We start from the raw sequence: 22503 nt of genomic DNA, 5'->3' as shown, positions 1-22503 counted from the left end.
GCATAAAGCATTGCCTTTAAAACTCTACATAGACTTCAATGATTCCACTCCAGTCCATTGCTGCTTAAGGATATGAAGCTGCTGGAAAATATATCACTAGTGATGAGCGGACCCAAACGGAGATTTAAATTTTGCATTCGGTTGAACCCGAACACGAATTTTAAATCCCTGTTTGGGGATGCCAGCACTGATCATCAGTGTTAAAGGGGTATTCCTGCTTTGGCAAATGAATGTTCTTGTTTGTATGACGAAAAAAAAATTCCAATATTCTTTCTGTATCAATTCCTCACGGTTTTCTAGATCTCTGCTTGCTGTCATTTTATAGAAAGCTTCATTGTTTACATCCAGTGGACAGAAATCTGACCATGGTCAAACAGGGCACAGTTCGTTAGTATCATAGAGAGTAACAGAGTAAGCAAAACTGTGTGATATAATGAGCCGTGCACCTGTGAGACCATGGTCAGATTTCTGTTCACTGGAAATAAACAATGAAGCTTCCTACAGAATGACAGCAAGTAAAGATCTAGAAAACTGTGTGGAATTGATAAAGTATATTAGAAAATTGTATAATTTTTCATTATTCAAACAATAAAAATTACTTGCTGAAATGGGAATACCCCTTTAACTGTTTAACTTTTTTCCTGCTGAGGCTGCATCTCATACGTCCTCATGTGGTGGCACCTCTATGGCCAAGGACATATGAGATGCGCCCTGGATTCTAAGAGCTATAACCTAAAAGCTCCTTTTCATGAGTATAAAATTGTGTTTATTTGGGGCCAGGGTGCAAAGAAATTCACATTTAAAGTGACAATTTGAGTACGTTTTTTATAGATAAAAAAACCCCCTCCCTTATTCAATATAACAGTCATCTTCTTGGTACCTGGAAAAGCAATCCTAAGTTATATAGAGAAAATTCTCCTCTTTCAGAGGAAAACAACCCTGAGATTCTAGGTGTCAGGAATCCAAAGTTATAGCCTTCTGAAATGTAACTTGCCACCAGCTCCTTAGCTGGCAGCATGCAGGGAGAAGCCTAGAGGATGGTGCACACAGAAGCTTCTCATGGCTCGAATAGAAAGTGAATATTCACTGTATCTCTTACTAAAGTTTGAAAAGTAATCATGTTAACTAATGTTCCTACCCAGAATTATCTGAGCGCACACTTACTCTCTGTCATATATTGTGTGATCATTTTAATAATGTAAATTGAGTGAGGGGATAAACAGTTGATGCCCTTTTCCTATTATGGCTACATATTAAAATTGTGACCCAGAAATTATCCAAAAGCACCCACATTTCTGAATAAAGTTTTTCGTTCACACCATCTGTCCATTATTTATATCTACATTATGGCGTTCTTACTCAAATTCTTATGAACCATAGAAGGTTCCGTTATTTCTCTGCTAATACAATGGTGCACATGTTGTTTGTTACCTTTGTGGCCTTTGTTGCCTTCAGCTTGGTTTATGGATATATAGTTTTTTATTTGGGTAACATTTGTTAATCCCCAGGATTAATACCTGCTCTTTTAGTGACAGGCTCACTCTGCAGAATAGGGCGTATTAGACTTCTGATCATGCGTCCTTGTGCTCCTATTCCAAGAGGACCCCTGGTACCTGTTCATTCAGTGTTAACATCTGAGCTGGTAAGATCTAACCATTTATTTAGTAACTGCAAGGTCTTTTTCTACAGCTTGTATTATTTTATTGTTGGTGGCATTCTATATTTGGCTATTTTTAGCAATCTTTTATTACTTATCTATTAAAAGTTAATTATACATTTATTTCCACACCAAATGTTGGTTTTGGTGGTTGCAGCCTTTGAGTCCTAGATCAGTATCTACTGGACTGAACATTGGGACATGTTCACATAAAAGGCCCTATTAAATATGGCAAATATGTGTTTTGTAAAGGTAACTACATCTCTAATAATGTGGCAGTCAACTTTTATGCCATTCTTCTCATTCTACAAAAAACTAGTGGTACTAGTGTATTGTACTCAATTCAAATGAGGGCTAATGGGGGTAATACTAAAAATCGCTAGAGATACTGTAGTCTTACAAATTTGTCACACAACAGCTGTCAGTGCTTCTATGCCAGTTTCTTGGGCATAAAAGCATTGATATAATAGCAATTTCTTATGCAATGCAAAAAAAAATTGCCATTATTCCCACAACAATGCCACCTCCACGCCATGGGGGCGTGGAGGGGTGCAGCCACTGGCGAACATTCACCGGTGAATGTTTGCTAATTTTTACTGAAAACTACACCAGGTCGGACCTGGCTTAGTTTTGACAACCAGCCAGGATGGCCAGCAGATACAGTTGCTAGATTATATACAAAACAGATCAAAAGAGCATGACGTTTTCTTCATCCTAACATTGGTCAAGTTAGATTGCATTTGTTTGTTAAGGCATACTGGAGAAGTAAGGCAAGGGACAACGGGGCTGATGACTTGGCTACAGGGGAGGCAATGTCACTTGGCTACTTTGGGTGTCACTTTGGATGACTTGCTACTGTGGGAGACTGTCCATACTGGCTACTGTGGGGGATACTGTTACTTTGCTACTGTAGGAAAATGTATCATGGCTATTTTGGGGCACTGCAACTTGGCTCCTGGGGGGGGGCATTGTGACTTTACTACCATGGGGCACTGTAACTATGAGCTACTGTAGGGTACTGTGACTATATTAGCTACTGAGGGACACTTACTATATTGGGTACTGTATGGACCCTGAGATTATATTGGCCACTGTGGGGGCTCTGTTACAATAAAGGCTTCTGTGGAGGCCATGTGACTATTTGACTGCTGAGGTGGCCCTGTAACTATTTTGGCTGCTGTAATTATAATGGCTGCTAGGTAAAAGAAGAAAATAAAAGGGAAATCTTCTGATTTAAGACATCATCATGAGTCACCAGGTTACCAGTAAATTCCTTTTTGCCCATAAGATCAAAATTCTGCACAATCTTGATGCTGTGGTTTTCTGTTAATTCATATCAGGGGGAACTATATAGAGACAGTCTTACACTACTTTGGATTAATTCATTGACCATGAATAAGGCTTGATTAGCCGAAACATGTAGGTCCGGTTCTCCGATATGTGTTCTGCTTCTATCCTTTGTATTGAATAGAGAAGATTTTATGAATATCTGCCGTCCAAGTCTGCAGTTCAGTGCCGAGTATCTCCTCCTTCCTTCACTTACTGATGTGTTGAAGTCTCCACATGATCTACGAGCACCTGCTGATGACGAAAGACAAAGCGGCTGGAAGGGTGAGCTGGAATTGCACATAGTGCGCTACTTTGTTTCTACTTTGGATTAATCATCCAGCATCAGACATTGTGATATTTGCTTGTGCAGTATACGGCTATCTGTCTAACTCTGATTGTCTCTTGTCATGTAGTTATGGAGTAAGCTTGGTTCTGGTAACACATATATGTAGTAATCGTGATACTGGTTCCATATCCATGTCCTATCCATATATTAATCTTGGTTCCAGTGCTGTATATATGTAGCAGGATTGGTTTTGTTACTGTCCCCATTATTTTATATTTTATTTGTATTATATTACTTATTTTATGCACTAAACATTAGATCATTTAAAACTGTAGACTGTTAGGGCCAGACTTTATTCCCAGGGTCCATGATAGTCTTCAACTTATACTTCAGCTATATCACATTGCAAATATAAGATAGAAAACTAATGTGTGCTGGGAAGGGGGCAGGGGCCCCAAAATTCCTAGTGGCAGCTCTGTGTATGTCACCTGGGGGCAGCTGCTAAAGATAAAGCTTATAAGCTAAAGCTTATAATGAAGTATTTGTCAAATGGGACATTAGTCCAGTTTAATACAGCATTTATAGATTGGCAGAGAGAGAGGTTCTCTGAATGCTGTTTAGGAGGTCCCAGTTGGGCCAGGGTGTGAATAAATTACATTACTGTGGACTCCTCCAGGCTCATTTGAATATTTTTAAACCATATTTTTCCCCAAAATGCAGTGTTTCCAAGGTATATTGGAATAAGATTAATGCAAAGGCGGACAGAACAGAGACTACTCATTATGTGGCAACTGCATATCCTATATCCAGCCCTGGAAGTCATGTAACAATTTTTGTAATGCAAAGGTGTTTGGGCCAAAGACTGTATCGACTGACTGTGGCGTGCTTAGTTCAGGGAAAAAAAAGGTAGTACTGTATCAGATATAAAAGAAGGGAACAGAGTCACTAGAGTCAGATTAGGTGTTAATTTTTGTAACATGCAAGTTACATAGAGAGGGAGAATGTGTAGGACATTTTAGAAGGTGTGCTTCATCCGGCTACCATGGATCTAAATGACACAGAGGTCCTGCCTAAATAACAGGACAGATGTCCTGTCTGGGTTTTGATCACTTTATATTCACATTTTGATGGCTGTCAAAATGGCAAAAATGTGGCTGTTTGATTATTGTTATATTTGAATGATTAGGCATTTTTGGCACAGGGATACTTGACATAATATAATTTATATATGAATTTATTTATGATATACAATCTATCCAATAAAATGCCCAGAATAAGGATGGCATCAATGTTTTGAGCAACTCTAGCGACAAAAAAATATCAAAGTAATCAATGTAGACCATGTAAACATTTTCCACTATAATGTCTATTAAACATCATAAAACCGTTTATTAAATGTGTTGATCTCATTTAAATGCAAAAACACTATAAATAACTAATACCCTCTGGAATCCATAATGTAAGTCACATTTCATTGTCAGAAAAAAAGACATCCCTTGGGCTCTACAAGAGACACCAGAAGGATGTACAAGCTATGCTACTTGAACAGAACAGGTTGTTGTAAACTCGAGCAGCCAGTCCTAAAGTAGGAAACATCCTGGAATCGAACATACGAGACTAAAGCACAAGCCCAAGGGCTGGAGTAGCCGCTGGATGCCGTACATGTTACTATAGTTATCATGAGCTGCAGGGCTATCAGTGCCTCAAACACAAGTGTCATGTCGGACACAAATTTCTTTGGGCGCAAGTCAGTCACCAACACAAGATGCTATAAGCTGCAGTCATTTCTGGTGTTAAAACCAGTCAATCAACAGTGACTGCTGCTGACCACATAACGCTGCAGAACCCCTAGTGACCTGGATGGGATTTAACTATTCACGCATGGGTGGAGTCACCCAACTGTCAAAGTCAATATCACTTTCTGCTCATTGATTCCATGGTAAACTTATAAAAATTACATGTATGCATGGTTATGGAACTATGACAGGGTCAGCATAACTAAACTGTGCCTTTTAACCAAACCAGAATGAATATCTATTTAGATAGCACACAGTGATTCTTATTTCTATAAACCTATTTTGCCTAAATATCTTTATATTAGCTCAAAACACCTCATAGTTTATCTATTTATGTATATATAAGCTCACATTACCACATATGCTCAGATTACCACATGGTCAGTATCATCTCTCTTTACTCTCTTTCTCGTTACATTACCACAAAGCCAATATCTACTATATAAAGCTGAGTGTATGTTTGTGTGTGTATGGACGCTAAAGGAATCCGCACCGTCATGTTTACAATCACCAAATTCTGCACAGCCGCTCCCTGTGAATCGGGGAATATCATAGACTAGGTTTTGAGTCAATGTTCACCCTGTGCTTTCCAAAATCCACTTATTAACCACCATCTACAGCTCAGCTCAGTTTCTAGTTTGACACAGGTCATTTATAGGAGCTCTGATCTTTGATTGGTAACTATAGGAGTATATGACAGCTAATGTGTGAGGATATATGTGAAATTACATGTGAGTAATTTGTAAAGTGATATGTGAGGTAATGTGCAAGGTCAAATGTGAGATGATATTTGCCTAACAAAGTTCACAGCAACATCCATGCACTCTGGCCGCGGCGCACACTATGACATGAGGAAGAGGAGCCGCATGGAACATTGGAAGGTGAGTATATGAGATTTTTTTATGCAATGAGGCAATGCTTAAAGGCATTTCATTACAGGGGGAGGGGGCTGCTGCATGAAAAATTACTGGGGGAGGTTGCTGCTGCTGCATTTGGGATTACTGTGCAAGGCTACTGCTACTACTGCATGGGGGATTACTGGGAAAGGCTGCTGCTGCTCCATTTGGGATTACCGGGGAGGCTGCTGCAGCATAGGGGATTACTTTGGGAGGCTACTGCTGCTGCATTTGGGATTACTGTGGGAGGCTTCTGCTGCATGGAGGATTACCGGGGGGACTGTTTCTATAAGGGGCATTACTAGGGGAAGCTGCTGCATGGGGCATAACTAGGGAAGGCTACTGCATGGGGCCTTTAATTACTGGGGGACGCTGCTGTATGGCAATACATTACTCAGGGAGGCTGTGACCAATGTATTTTCCACCCTAGGCTTATACTCACGTCAATACATTTTTCCAGTTATTTTTGGTAAAATTAGGTTTATACTTTGGTCGGCTTATACTCTACTATATACAGTATTTTGTTTTTCCCTAATCAAAGTCAGCAACAATAAATAACTTATTTTTCAACTTAATTTTCCAATGGCTTCATTTTCAAAGGAAAAATCAAATAATGATAAAATGTATTTGCTCTTTTCTACAGGGATCGGAATACAATAGGTATTCCACCATTTGTTTTATTAATTAAAACATTTACTCAGTTCACTGTACAATATAAAAAAAATGCAAAAATTATTCTGTAGGTTACTGAAATGAAGGAGACACCAAATATGTACAAGTTTTATTGTATTCGGTCAAAAAACTACCTTTTTAAGAACTTATTGGTATAGGTGTCACCAAATTGTGAGTAGAGATGAGTATTCCCAAAGTGTAGGTTCAGGTTGGGTGTTCGGCACATTCTTCAAAACCAAGCAGCCAATCTGGCAAATAAACTAGCCATGTCTATAATTGGCCAGGGTGCATTTCTGAATCACAGTGTAACAGGCCAGTTTCTTACACTGGAGGGGATGGGCGATTGCCACGGGTGCCACCCAGTGGAGGGAACTGAAGGGGCAGTGTGCTCGCTACCTATATACTGGGGGGAGCAGTGTTCTGGGAAGTACCTATATACTGGGGAGGGGCAGTTTTAGGACTAATATACAAGGAGGGCAGTATGCCGGATACATATATACTGGGGGGGGGGCAGTGTGCTGGGGCTACCTATAAACTGGGGACCAGTGTGAAGAGGACTACCTGTATACTGGTATGGAAATGTATTTGGGGCCTACCTATATACTGGGGGGACAGTGTGTTGAGGACTACATGTATACTGGGATGGCAGTGTGTCTGGGGCCTACCTATATACTGGGGAGTGTTGGTGACTACCTATATACTGGGATGCAATGTGCTGGGAACTAATTATATATGAGGGGGGGGGCAGTGTGCTAGGGACTACCAATATACTCTGGGGGACAGTCTGCTGGGGATTACCTATATACTGGGGGGCAGTGTGCTGGGACTACCTATATATTGTGGCAGTGTACTTGGGCTACCTATATTATAGGGATATGTGTCGGGAGTACCAATATACTGGGGAAAAGTGCTGGGCTACCTATATACTGGGGCCATGTGCTGGCTACCTATATACTGGGGGTATGTTCTGGGCTACATATATACTGGGGCAGTGTGCTGGGGCGACCTAGATACTGAGGAGCAGTGTGCTGAGGACTACCTATATACTGGGGGGCAGTATGTTGGCTACCTATATACTGAGGGGTCAGTATGCAGGGGACTATCTATATACTGGGGGCCAGTATGCTGGGTACTACCTATATACTAGGAGGGCAGTGTGTTTGGGGCCTAACTATATACTGGGAGGGCAGTGTGCTGGAGACAATCCGTATACAACCAATATTTGGCAATGTACTAGGGACAAGCTGTATACTTTGGTGGCAGTGTTATGACTACCTATATACTAGGAGGACAGTGTGCTGAATACCTATATGCTGGGGGGCAGTGTGCTGGGGACTACCTATATAATGGAGGGGTAATGTGCTATGGACTATCTATATACTTTGGGGGGCAGTGTGGTGGGGACTATCTATAATCTGGGGGGGAGTGTGCTTGGGCTACCTATATACTGGGACAGTGTGCTGGGGCTACCTATATACTAGCATCATGTGCTAGGGATACCAATATACTAGGGCAGTGATGGCGAACCTTTTAGAGACCGAGTGCGCAAACGACAACCGAAATCCACTTATTTACTGTGAAGTGCCATCATGGAATTATAAGCAATAACTTATTGCTACCTGTTCCTCTACATCTTTCAATTGGATCGGCCACCTGAGGCCACCAATACAGTTAAAAGAAGAAGGGCAAATTCAGGCTATCATTGTAACTTCTCTCCAGGGTCTCTCTGTACAGAAAGAATGGTCAGGTCCAGCAGGATGACATCCGAAGATAATGCACTTCTGTCAAAACCTTCTCACAGTTCCCGCAGTTTAAAACAGACATGAAGTGTCACTTTAAAATAGAGCTGGGAGCAGCATCTCTTTAGTTGCCTGGGACTGCAGGTAGATTCAGTGTTTGGAGAACTCAGTTCTGGGGTGATAGCCTGAGTGCCTGCAGAATGGGCTCTAAGTGCCACCTCTGGCACCCGTGCCATAGGTTCGCCACCACTGTACTAGGGGCATGTTCTGGGCTACCTATAAACTGGGGGCAGTGTGCTGGGACTACCCATATACTTGGGGCAGTGTGCTGCGGCTAACTAAATAGTGGGGAGCAGTGTGCTGAATACATGTATGCTGGAGGGGCAGTGTGCACTGGGGGCACAGGAAATATGTAATAGAGGGGGGCATCATACACATATATATATACACACAAAAAGGGAGCAAAGTATTTAATATAGGGGGCACAGTATATACATCTAATCGAGTGGGCTCAGTATAACAAAGTACCTAGGAACTGCCCTGCAGTGTATTATCAAACCTACTAGACCTTGCCTCTGAGCCTAAAGACCCATAGGGTATGATCAGGGGTCTGACTGCCATAGCTATCTCTTTAGCTGCCACAGTGGGCGTCATGGGCCGTGGAAGTTAAGAAGTTGCTGCTCTGAACTGAGCTTTCTCCATTCAGGGCATATGCAGCATGAATAAGGCTGTGTGTCTCTTTCTGCTGATCATGCTGATACACTCGCAGTACCAGACTGATCCACAAGACAAGTATGCTTGTCTTGATATCACCACCGAAATGTCAAGCTGCTCCATCCTTAAAGGGGTATTCCAGGAATATGAACGTCTGACACAAAAACCCATGATGATATAAATAAATGAGTACAAGAATGCTCAATGTCATTAGTCACAAAACGGAGCTTAAATAGTTTGATTTTATGATTTACAAAATTTATGGCCTCTCTAAAGTAGTTAGAGTTATCACTAAGATGGCCGCCACTGGAAACTACAAGACCCAGGATCCTTTAGTTCTCAGTAACTCCTCCTCCGTCTTATGCTCTGCTCCAAGTGATGATGTAACAGACTGTGCTGCTCTGTTACCATAGTAATGTGTAACTGCCATCCCGGCACATCACCACAACACTGGCCACACTGGATGCACTTCAAACAACTGACTACAGCCAAACATAGTGGTGATCACATGACCTGCCCAGGCAGGGGCAGGACATGTGATGTTGACATGTGACCAGCGGCCATCTTCTGTCTTGTGTCTGTTCCGCAATGGACCGCGCGGAGGAGATTAACGGACTAATTAAAGGGTCAGTAGCATTTTAATTCTTCATTACAGTCTATGTCAACAGCCTTTTCTGCTAAGGGTAGCACAATTACACATTAGCTTATATTTTGAGTACTCATTTGTATATAAATTATGTTTATTCCTGGAATATCTCTTTAGCTCCTTTTTCCTCCCACCATCTCCTGAGGCCTTCCAACTACTTCCCTCCCTCTTCAGGATTCTTTAAAGGATATGGGTTTGTCCCTTTTTCCGTATTACCACCAACTCCAAGGACCTCCTAACCCGCCTACGCCGCCATGACACCAGCTAACAAAATTCCCTCTTCTCACAAATCCTCCTACCCTGCTTTAACCCCTGACCTCTGACCCATCAAACCCAATATTTTGGTGGGTGGGCGGGCTAATGTCTGTTCCTACATAATGGCAACTCCTCCCTCACACAATCCCTTTTGATCCCTACCCTTAGCAACCAAAAACTTCTCCAGACTCCTTAGCTACCCAACTCCACCCTCCATGCTGTGTCATGACAGCTTCCCCCTACTCTCAGCTCTGGGTCCAGCCTCTCCTGTGCTTGGCTAAGAATACAACTAGCATACTCCTCTATCGTCGGCAACCAAGTGACTGACCATTGACAAATCACCTTTGATGTAAAATGTAGAAAACATGAGAACTGTATAATTTACCTTTTAATTTTGACCATTAAGTTTCATCTGCTTTAGTTAGTACAGAAAAACTATTCTAGAATTTTTGTGTAAAAAGCAACACAAGAAACACAAAGCAGAAATGTAAAAACACAATTTCTTACATAGACAAACAGTTCCAGCCACACGTATATGCAAAATGTGAAGATCGCTCATGGGACTGTAAGCTTCCTGCATTGACCACAACACAGCACCACAACATGTCTATTGTGACACAGATATTTCCAAAATATGGTTATTACATTTACTGACTCAGCACTGATAGGAAAACTTATGAGAATAACTCATAAACAAACCAAAATCTCTAATTTAATATATAGGACAACATTTAGCTGCTGCTATGATATCACCTACAAACAAGTTCTTACCTATTTGATATGGCAACATGATCAAGCACAAGGAACGTAGTATACAACTAGGTCATATTAATTAAATAATTGTCATTTTGTAAGGGGCTTGCATGCACTGAAAAGTCAGAGTACTCTGAACTGGAAACTATAACCAAATGATTTTAGATTCAACTAATATTCATAAAAGTGAAACTAGCACCAGATTTATATTGCCCTACCTTAAAGTATAACAAATAGAACAATGGCCATATTGTATTCCTTGACATTTTCTTTCCAAAGTTATGGCATTCTCTGTACTGAAGATACTTGTCAAAAATCTTCTTCAGCAGTAGTTAAGTGGGCAGAGTCTATCCTCTTCCTGTATCTACCCTCACTTCCCATGATACCTTATGTTCTCTCAGTCAGTAATTTAGCAGCAAATCCAGTGAGATTCCTACAAGTAAATTTACTGAATACTTCATAGTGTACATATAGGATCTATATGGTAACTAGTCTGGCAGCTCTCATCACATGGAGGATATGTGGTGGAAATGGGGAGAATTGACCCAGCTAAGCTTAATTTCCAATTTTCTCCCTTCAAGATACAGAAAGATACAAAAAAGGCAATCCAAGCACAGGGTCCTGTCCAACAGATTTCTCCCAATTCTTAGCACCGATCTATTGCAATAACCAGACAGTGGATGTAAATGCACATGAGAAATCCATTACAGTTTTATGGGGATAAGAGAGTTTATTTTAAAGATGGAATATAGATCCATCATAGCCATCTACTCAAGGACATATTATAGTACCTGGATTAGGTGGGCCGGTCACTAGATTGTCCTGGTACCAGTCCTGTCGACTTCCCCAAGCTGCATTTTGTATGTTCAGCATTCTGATCTTCTGATCAGTGCCATCAGCCCCCATGGGCTAACCAGCTGTGCTTGGAGCAGGAGAGGTGATAGTAGATCTTCAACACAATCAGTTCTGCTGACTTAACCTGAAAGACAACCAATGGAAAATATTATTTTCCCTGCAGCTACAGTGTTGGCATAAACTATGTATATAACACATTTAAAGCACAGTGCATTTTCTTTTTGCAGATGATATTCTATTATCTGCGACAACCCCTATGGTGTCATTCCCTAACCTGTATAGAACTTTTGGTAGTTATGGTATCATTGTAATCATTCTAAATCAGAGGCCTTAAAATATTTAATTACCAGATTTGGTAATTAAACTCCTAGCCTTTAAATTTGAATTTCAGTGGGGAGAGATGAATTGGCTTATCTTGGTATTCACGTATCCTCTTCTTTTGAGAATATTTATGCAGTAAACTACCACTCTATTTTGAGATTTCTGGAGCAGGAATTGGGTCGATGGTCTTCATCTCATAGTTCTTGGTGTAGTCACAATTTTCACCTCAAAAATGTAACAACCACAACTCTTCCAGGTAAACTAAGCAATCGTGGGAGAAGAGCCTTGGTGAGAAAGGTAAAGATGAATCCCAAGATCAGAGTATGCCTACTAATGCCTCTCCTCACTGCAGGACATATGAAAGCTTGCATATAGTTTGCAAAAAAAAAAACCTCTACTCAATACTGAGCAAAGTGTTTGAATACTTTTGACAATGTGTTATTTTAATTTTTTTTGAATAATAAAATAGCAAAAACATCTCCATTTTTGTTTTTGTCTAGATGGGTTGCAGAGTGCACACTAAAAGCAATAATAAGCAATTGGTTACAATGAAGCAAAGAGTGAACAATATAAAGGGGTCTGAATACTTTCCATAACCACCGTACCACAGGGCCGCACAGATAGCCTTTCTAGTTCCTTGTGGGTTCACTGGTTCCTGTGTGGATTTATATAGAACAATTGGCCTGTCCCTCGCTTCCCCTGCTCTTGATACTTAGGCAACCCACTAAAGAGCGCCTATACGTTCCGTGTCTCTTGGTGAATCAATAAAGGTGTCTTTTAGGATTGGCGACTTTTTGCATCAATCCAGTGTGAAGTTGTGCGACTATTGTAACCCCTTAAAGGGGTATTCCCACAAAAACAAGTTTCTTAAATATACTCAGGATAACAAAGTAACACGTTTTCTCTGGGAAGTACAAAATAACTCTACTTATGGAGACTTTGCCAATATAGGTAATCTCTGCAGGTGTGTGGAGACCTACAACCATTGATTATCTACTGGAGGATTATGGGAAAATCCAATTTCATAAATCTGTCTACCGCATCTGGATCCAAATGATTAATCTGGAGGAAGTTGAATGGTTTGGAAAGATAGCAAAACAAGTGCAACTGTGTATCAAATCTTCAAATGCCTCAATTGTGAGACATTTTGAGATAAAAAACTGATATAACTGCAGTGACACATCTCCAAATTGCGTTTCAAACTTTTTCAACACCTAAGCCTGCTGTCAGTAAATTTTAACAATATTTATTGCATCCAAGTTCTTAATTCAGTTACACATAATAATTAACTTCTGAAGAAAAGGTATCTACTCCTGTATCATGCCGACACTAAAGCTCCTTGCCTGAAAACACAAACTGGTGATAAACCAGACAGATGTGTAAGTTCCTTATACAAAATGACAGGCCCATCTTAGAATGATTACGCAATGCATTCTCACTGAGAGAAACAGACAAGGATTGATGCAGTCCTTTATATAGAGTGCAGAAGGTGGCATGAGTGTAAATATTACATTTTGTGGACTATAAATTGTCCACAATGTCCATGCTGGCTGTTTATGTTTGTCTGATGGCACTACTTTATCTTCACCAGATTACTACTGTAGACTAACTAGAATATAAGTGTTTATTATGTATTCTATGCTATCATTACTAGTCATCATTACTAAGTGGTCTGATTGACAAACCCCGGTTAATGATGGATGAATTTGGTGATACTGCAAAACACATTGGCCCACATTTATTAAAGGGTTTGTGCCAGTTCTCTGTCTGACTTTCCCCTGAAAAAAACATGCAAACTGCTTGCACATGTATTTATAAAGTGTCTGTGGCAGTTTTGTGTCGCAGCTGCACTGTGTCCGACAAGACAGAAAAAATGTGCACCAAAAGGGGTCTCTTAGTGCTTAGTCAGAGTTTGTGCAACATTTATTACTGATGTATGCCACAATTCTGTCTGTGCCCCAATTCAGCAGCAAGAACAAAGTACACCAAAAAACACATGGTGCACAATCCAGAGCATATCCTCTCTGCTCATGCACACCTGAGCGGACAGAGATTTCCTTGGAGTATGGACGTGTAGGGACATACCTTTGTGTGTGTTTTTAGAAATACTGTGAAAGATAACACAGCTATTCAGGGCCAGAACTTAATACTGTCTACAGCTTTGTATGGATAAAATCAATGATAAACTCCCTGATCAGTGACTATACTCAAAAATTCTTATTGGATATTTTGGACCTTAAATGCATAGGGTAGTAATGGCAAACCTTTTGGAGACAGAGTGCCCAAGCTACAACCAAAATCCATTTGTATGTTGCAAAGTGCCAACATGACAATTTAAGCAGTAACTTATTGATCCCTGTTTTATCACAGGTTTAAATAATATTGGTGTACTGAGTTCACCAATACAATCAGGGTCCCCTGAAGAGGAAGAATCAGGGGGTCAAGAGCAGGAGCTTCAGTGACAATCCATCTCCATCCACACCTTCTCGCTCCTCCTGTAGTTCTGGCAGCCAAGGCTGTCGCTTTAAAATAGTGTGGAGAATGGCACGTCCTGGGCTGTATTAGACCACAGGAGAAAGCCATGAGTCCTATCTGGCAAACTCTGTGTTGGTGCGAAGGCTTGGGTGCCCACAGAAAGGGCTTTGTAGAGCCAGTGGGCTTTACCAGTGCAGCAGCCCAACAGAGATTTAGTTTAAACAGATAAGAAGGACTTGGATAAGGAACAAATTCTTTGGCCCAGGAGAAGAAGAACTAAGCTATGACCATTATGAAATGAAATTACAAAATTTGGACCCTGCAACATAGCTACATATACATAAAACATCATCGGTGTCAACCAAGGTGTGGAAAAGATAGGGGACAAGGCTGAGCAGACCTGTATTTACAACCTCATACATCTGTAGGCATGGGGCTGGAGAATTCTACACCAGGTACTGCCTGGTATGGAAGTGCACTATAACATGCTCCTGTGCAGTCAGGCGTCCTCCATTACACCTATCTATGCCCATTTGGCCTGGAGGTGAAATAAGGAGGGAATTGCAGACAGTATTTGTGACTATTTCAAGGCTTGTATGGCAGAAAACTGGCATGAAAGCGTTGACGAATCCCCACCTATTACTGCATAAACTTCCATTCCTTTGACTCCCTTGTGTTTCACTGCAATACACTATAACCCCTCAGGTCCCAACTCTATGTACTATGAATACCTTGTGATGCACTGCAGTATGTTATAAAACCCATACCTATACTTTAGACTTACCATTCATATCTTCACTCCCACTACAAGATCCTATTAAACACTCTTCCTATGACTATTAATTGTGTCCCTACTCCTATATAGTATAAAGTATTCACTCCTACATATTGTAACTCCTTCCCCTAACGTTTATAACATACTGTCAGTCTGTTGCAGCACTATGATTACGGATGAAATTAAAAAAGTAATAAAAAATTCTGTTTCTGAAGACACCCCCTCTGTAACTGGATATGTTAGGCACAGGTTCTCTAGTGCCTCATGGTAAATACAGGCATGGGCTGAGGGAAAAGGTTATGAGGAACAGAATTCTATACAAAATCAATAAAGCCTGCTGTTGCTGCTAAAACCGATGTGTGACGAAGACTTTTCCACAGATTCAGAGTTTCTATTGGTTTTTCTAAAGACTGAAACTTTTTTTCCAGACAGAGATGTGATTTAACATGGAATTTTTCACCACATTTTTGTACTGCCTGTAATAAATTATGGGTTATGATGTACCCTCTTTCCCAGTGGAAATCACCTTTACCTTATAAGATATCGTAATTAGCACCTAGATGGCGAACCTTTTAGAGACCGAGTGCCCAAACAACATCCAAAATCCACTTATTTACTGTGAAGTGCCAACATGGCATTTTAAGAAGTAACTCATTGTTACCTGTTCTTTTAATCTTTTCATTGGCCGACCGGAGGCCACCAATACAGTTGAAAGAAGAAGGGCAAATTCAGACTATCGTTGTAGCTTCTCTCCAGGGTCTCCCTGTACAGGAAGAATGGTGGGTCCAACAGGATGACCTCCAAAGATCTTCTGTCATAACCTTTTAATTTTTCGTGCAGTTTCAAGCAGTCAATGAAGTGTCGCTTTAAAATAGTGCTTGGGACTTCAGGAAGATTTGGTGGATTTGGTCCTGTTTGGTGAACTCAGTCCTGGGGCAATGGCATGAGTGCCCACAGAAAGTGGCATAGGTGCCATAGGTTCGCCACCACTGACCTAGAGCCTCAGAAATCTTAATGAATGCAGAATCTGTAACTCCAGCTCGCATGAGTGTTTGCCATGTACCAACAAATTTGTGATCAGCATCCTCTGATATTCCGGAGGTGTCAAGCACCAAATATTGCTGAGTTGGGGAGTCAAGAAAATAGCTAATAGACCATTGGGCCAACATTTCCCAATGGTGTTTTGTATTGTTGGATTTGTTAATTCATGCTGGGAAATCTACAAGCATTTAGCATTACATACCGAAAAGTTGTGCAACACTGTTACACTTAGCGGTCCGATTGACTGACCTATCTTCTGGCAGTCCAGTGTATACATGAGGGGGCCGTTCAGGCACCCTACTCTATTTGGCTAGCTCCCCTGGACTGCCACTCCCACACTAGATACTGGTGGTGACTGTGCCAGGCTTGATGCTGCAATCACCTCCCCCTTAGACAGTCCCCATCGGAAGATAGGTCCAGCGCTCAGACCACCAAGTGCTGAAGTGTGGATTAGCTTTTCGGTATGTTCTGCTAAAGCTACAACTTTGACCGTGAGATAATTGGAAGAAGGCTAGGGAGAGTCTCATTAGTATGTGCAGGTAGTCCTTTTTATTGAGCTAACAGATGTCCTTTAAGTTTACATTTAACCACATTGAACTTCACTTGCCAAGTAGATACCCAAACACTCAATAGGAGCATTTATCAATAGACAGACTGCTGGGTTATTTCTATTTCAGAATTATTTTAAGTGGCTTTAGCTCTTTTTAAGAAATAAGTTTGTAGTTTTCTTATGCTCTGCTTGCTGTCTGCAATTGTTTTACAAAAATTTGTACAAAATGTCACAGCACATTTGACAACATACAACAATAGTGGAATTACTATGTGGCTTTTTACATGACTTTTTACAAAAAAATGATCAGCTGTAATCTTACAAACAGTTGTGGGAAAATAAAACGTGAGCTCTAAATGGTTGCCCTGGGCAACTAGAATAGTTCTGCTTTCAAACACTTCTGATAAATACCCTCATAGACAAAGTGACAGTCAGAGAAAAATACAGAGACAGTCAGAGGTAGACAGAGACAGTCGGGGAGAGAGTCAGAGACTATCGGAGAGTGTCAGAGACTACGACAGTCAGAGACAATGGAATACAGACACAGTCAGAGAAATTCAGAGACAATCAGAGGCAAAGACAGTCTGAGACAGACTGATAAACCTGGAGATAGAGACAGAAACAGAGACAGAGACACTTGGAAATAGAAACGGTCAGAGACAGATACATTCAGAGACAGTCTGATCACATGGATACAAATAAATTATTTGTTGTTAGCCCATTCTACTTTGTTAAAGCTAAGAGCAGTTATTTACTATCCCAGGCAATGCCGGGAGCTACATCTAATATAACATATTAACAGCCTCTGCACTTTAAGGATGGTACCCACACAGGAGCTGAGCAAGCGTTGGATTACCACTGCTTTATATAACAGAAATTCATAACCCCCATCAATAAGTCACCACTTTTTGTCATCAATAAAAATTAAATAAAAAGTGAACCAAAGGGTGTACATCTCTCAAACTGGTATCAATGAAAATGAAAGTTTGTTTTGCAAAAAAATACATTTCACACAGCTTTGTACACAGTAGTATATAAAACTTGTGGCTTCCCTTTGTTGTTTGTCCCGCCAACCACCTACACAGCCTCTCTTTTTTATTTTATATATAGAGCGGTTTAAAGAAAACCTTATGGTAGTTTGGCCTTATTTTGATCTGCTGCTTCATACTTTCAGTTTTTGGGATTTGATTTACTTTACTTTTCATCTAAAGTAAATATTATTTTATATCAGCAATACATATTAGAAAACATAATTGCATGTTAGATGGTACATAAATAAATTAAATTATAAGTAGGGAGGAACTTACAAAGTCTTCCCATAGTAAAAAAACTTTGTAAATTACAAAATTGTGTAGAATTCCATAAAGAAGCAAATGGCTCCTAGTTCATAGTTTTTGATGGCAAGGAGGAGAAGTTTATCAGGATAGTAATTACATGTTGTGAGGGCTTCCCTGATCATATAGTCAACTATATCCTAATTTTCTTGGCCTATATGCACTACCATTCCCCCTTATTTTAGCTGGGTTGTTTTCCTGGCTCTTAAAGGGAAATAGCTTCTACTTATTCATTACCATACATAAAGTTAAGGCATGTGTCTGTTATCCTCCAAAGAATATAAAAATGGAAATGGTTCTCCCTTTTTAGAGCAACATATTGTTAAGACTGGATATCATTTTAATCATATCTGGCAGCTGAAAGTGGAGCTGTTGGTCAGCCCTTCATTAACCCTGTAGTGGCACATCAAGGGAAATGCAGTTTTTTATTTCACCTATTGAATGGACAACAGCTTCTCTTTGCTCTGTCTAATTGAAAGGAGTCATGAAGCCACATATTACAACTTCCATCAGCTTGTGTACAAGCTTCAATAAAGAACAAAGCACTTGCTAACTTTACCACACGAAATGCTTCCAGGCAAATAGCCCTCGGGATCCTTTGTATGTGTTTATTATACTGATGGTAAACTGTGACTATGAAGCACTTATCTGCATGAATGCTTCCCCACAGCCTTGTTTCACCAATCAGTTTACGGTCCACATTAAAGAAAAATCTCAGTGGAAGGTCATTAGAAACATTAATCTCTGAAATGACTCCTAAGTGGCTTATTGTGGTGTCTGTACCATAATAATCATTTCCATTAAGACATGATATTAATAAAGGTAGACACGTAGAAATCTGGCTTTGCGCTGCATGTCAGCCAATAATTGGTTGCTTTCCTTATGACTGTTAATGTACAAAATGTCTGTATACTTAGTAATGTGACTTTTATAAATAGCTGAAGCCCAATTTTACTGACCTGTGTTATACAATATTACTCATATCTACCCCATCAGTATTTAGCGTTCAAATTGTTATTACTCTTATGAGGAAAATATAAAAATGTTAATATATAAAAAGCTGCATATTTTTGCATAGAAATTCTGTAAAGTCTCATAACGCATACAATAAACTCTACCTCCTAAACGAAAAACCAATATTTAGTACTGATGATTAAATGAAAAATAATATTTCAACATGAAATACAATATGCATATTTATTTCTTCCTCCTTTACTGTATTCTTGGGGGACACTTGTCTGCATAGTTGTGGCTGATACTGATATACTGTAGATGAGTGCCTCATGTGTGCTGTGTCTTCTAGGCGTATTGGATGGATTTATCATTTAGCAGGTTTCTTTTTTTGTCTTAGTAGCTTGTTGTGTGTCAGATTTATCATAGTGGCTTAGACAGCTTGATAAATGTGGCATATGAAGTGTCAATATCTGTTGTGGATTTGAGACTTTTTTTTTAAAGTTGCAAAAAGAACAAATTTTTGTTCAATTAACTTTCTTCTTAAGTATTTCCTATGCCCAGAGAGGGCTGAGGAATTTGTGCCTAAATGTACGACTTTTTTGATAGTCCCACTTCATAAATCTGTCGGACAGATCTGAATTCAATGTAAGTAGGCTAAAGTGAAAAGTCCAGTAGGTAGTCAAAAGTCACAAAAAAATTTGAAATTCTTTTCACAAATCAGCAGTTGTAACAGTTGTGAGACATTCGTACCCTATAAAACTGACGTAACTACAATTATAAATTTGGTTGATATGTTGATATGTTCTTTCTAGAAATGTCCCCGCTATATTTTGTAGTGCTTTCTTATATGTCAGATGCAGCAGAACTGGGTTTGCCACATAAACCTGCAGTACCTGATTATTTTGATAATGTTGCTTTCAATTTATATTAAAAGGAAATATGTACAGTAGGTAGGTTAGTTGCGGTGTTTGTTATTGGCATAGTTAAAAAACATGACTGACAAATTATACATTTCTCTTTACTAACATTTATATTAGGTATAGAGATATTTAGATGGATAAATACACACTGGGTTGATTTTGGATGAGGTGCTAGAACCAAGCCATGAAATTTTTTGGAAAGATATATTAAATAGAAGACACAAGTATAGCTACATATATAAATAAATAGATGTCATAGATAGATAGACAGACTAAGCAAACATAATGCCTCTAATCCACATATCAATATAAGTTCTAGCAGAGCACTTTGCATTACCTACCTCATAAAGCTTGTCAACTATGGTGAATCACAAGGCACAAGAGCATATTAGCACTAGCCTCTGGTCAATCAGACTCTAACCAGGCTCATCAAACAAAAACGACATGCCCACTGGGCAGCCAACAATAATCACTTGCATTATTTCGATCTCTCTGTACGGATCAGTGTAATTTAAACCCGAGATCTCATGACCGCCACAGAAAGTGGCCAATTATTCTACCAAGTGGGAATGAAACGGCTCTGAGCTCCAACAAAGTTTTGTTGTCTACTTTACTGGATCTAATTTCAAGTTCAGATGGGTGTTATACAGGTAAAAGCATATATAAATCCACATTGAATGATAGTTTAGGTTTATGTTTCTTCTTATCGCGAGCAGACATTTAATTATCCCTTTTCAACATTTGTCATACTTTTTAAAAAGTGAAAATTGAACACAACTGAAAAAAATGAACACAATAAAGACATTAAAATATTTACTAGCAATAACTTCAAATGCATTTAGTTTATATGTGTCTATAAGTTTACTTTTAGCCATGGATAAAAGAGTTATTTGATATTTATGGCCCACAAAAAATATGTGATAAATCCAGTAAAGCCACAATGTAAGATAAATATCCAGATTACAATTACAAGTACCTACTGGGAGAAATAAACCCATAAAAGAAATAGGAACATTATAAAGCATACATTGAGCCAATAAATTATCCACTCAGCAGCTAAGTCTGATGCAAAGTAAAAATGTGTGTTGTGCTATCACCTTTCAGAGGCTGAATTTCTGGAGTTGGACCTGGCTTGCTCTCCACACACATATGGGTCTTCCTCACCCACAGCTGGCAGTCGCTCCAAATGACTGTGCCACTCTGAAGCAGTAATGAATAAATAAGTTCTGGGAGCTATGAAAAACCAACAGGATGGTTCATCTTGGTGACACTTGTACTAACCATTAATGTCATGTTTGAACTTAATTCTACAGAATGGTAGGGGGATGGGTGGGAGAGGGGAGAAAACGAGAGATACAAAAAGGGAGGGAGTAGGGGAATGCATGCGGAAGGGAGGGTAGAGGAGAGTAATAAAAAGATAGAAGATGAGGGAGGAATACAGCAGTCCCTGAATATCAGCCATGGTCTGTTGGGTGAAGAGAGAGCCACTAAGGTTTCTGGCAGGGCATGTCAACTCTCGTCAGGGTCCAAAACTAACTGCAAATACATAATCACTAAATGAGGTCTTGTATTTGACACACAGCAGTATTAGGCAAAATGCCTCTGCCAGCCAATGGTGTTAGGAGTGCAGCATTGAGACATACCTGCTATGTGACAGCAGTTTACCATGTTGGACCAACACTGTCTTATCTATTTCATTTACTTTAATTGTGATTTTTAAAATACAAAAAATTTTAAAAAGTGAAACACTTAAATTTACTGTCAGAACTTTGTTTTTTTTCTTCTTTTTTTCAGTTAATAAAATGCTTAACTCTAAATCTAGACAGAATGCAAACATCCACATTGTTACAGTCAGAAGTATATTTGCTTGGAATCCTGCAGTGCAAACTTTTTATGGGTTTTCATTGGTTACCATCCTGTGGCTTTCCAGCTGTGATGAAACTGAAGCCTCCAGCATTATGGTAGTTTTACAACATATGTGAAGAACTTGTTGCTATTAGTAATGATATTATTAAAGGGGTTTGCCCATGGAAGAAAGTTATCAAATTTGAATCCCCAAGTGATGTTTACACAATAATTTTTAAACTCCTTCCTTTATAATTTTATTCAGTTTTATTGGTATTTTAGCTCCTATAACTCTGTGATGGTCAGTGTAAAACTCCAGAGTGTGGGTGGGGAGTCTCTAAGCAGACATTTCATGATTCCTCTATGCTATGAGATGCTGTGTGCTGAAAATGTGCTTAGATCATCACGGTTTATCTACACTTTTATTTAGCTTCTGAACATTCTACTAGTATCTGACACATAGTAAAAGAGAGATGAGACAGATCAGAGATGAGAAATGGATATAAAACACATTGACACGCTGAGCTCTTCTCCCTCACCTATTCATAAAACACACAGACAGCTCTGCTTATCTTGTCTGTAGCTTGTAGAGTAAGTCCCTGCACCCTGCTTCTTTCCTGGAGGAAGTACCTGTGTCTGAGATGGTCTTGTACTGCAGGGGAGAGGGGCAGGAGGACGAGAGCATTGCAG

The 22503-nt window shown here is 39.7% G+C and overlaps 1 protein-coding gene across 2 annotated transcripts in view; it reads right to left on the bottom strand.

Annotated features, from left to right (window-relative positions):
* LOC140063998 (paired box protein Pax-6-like) overlaps positions 1–21260 on the bottom strand; it is a 52761-nt gene extending 31501 nt beyond the window's left edge. The window contains exons 1-2 of one of the 2 annotated variants that reach the window (XM_072110366.1): positions 21066–21260; positions 11535–11722 (exon numbers count right to left, since the gene is read on the bottom strand). In XM_072110366.1, coding sequence (XP_071966467.1) covers positions 11535–11649 — 115 coding nt within the window. In that variant the 5' untranslated portion in view covers positions 11650–11722; positions 21066–21260. Of the gene's footprint in view, positions 1–11534; positions 11723–20309; positions 20381–21065 lie in introns of those variants that run through there. The other variant, XM_072110367.1, reaches the window with a different exon arrangement.
* Positions 21261–22503: the final 1243 nt, after the last annotated feature.

Source organism: Engystomops pustulosus, chromosome 6 (assembly GCF_040894005.1).
Source record: "Engystomops pustulosus chromosome 6, aEngPut4.maternal, whole genome shotgun sequence".
Classification (NCBI taxonomy): Eukaryota; Metazoa; Chordata; class Amphibia; order Anura; family Leptodactylidae; genus Engystomops; species Engystomops pustulosus.
The sequence above is the reverse complement of the archived record's forward strand: the minus strand, read 5'-3'. Positions and strand labels throughout refer to the sequence as shown.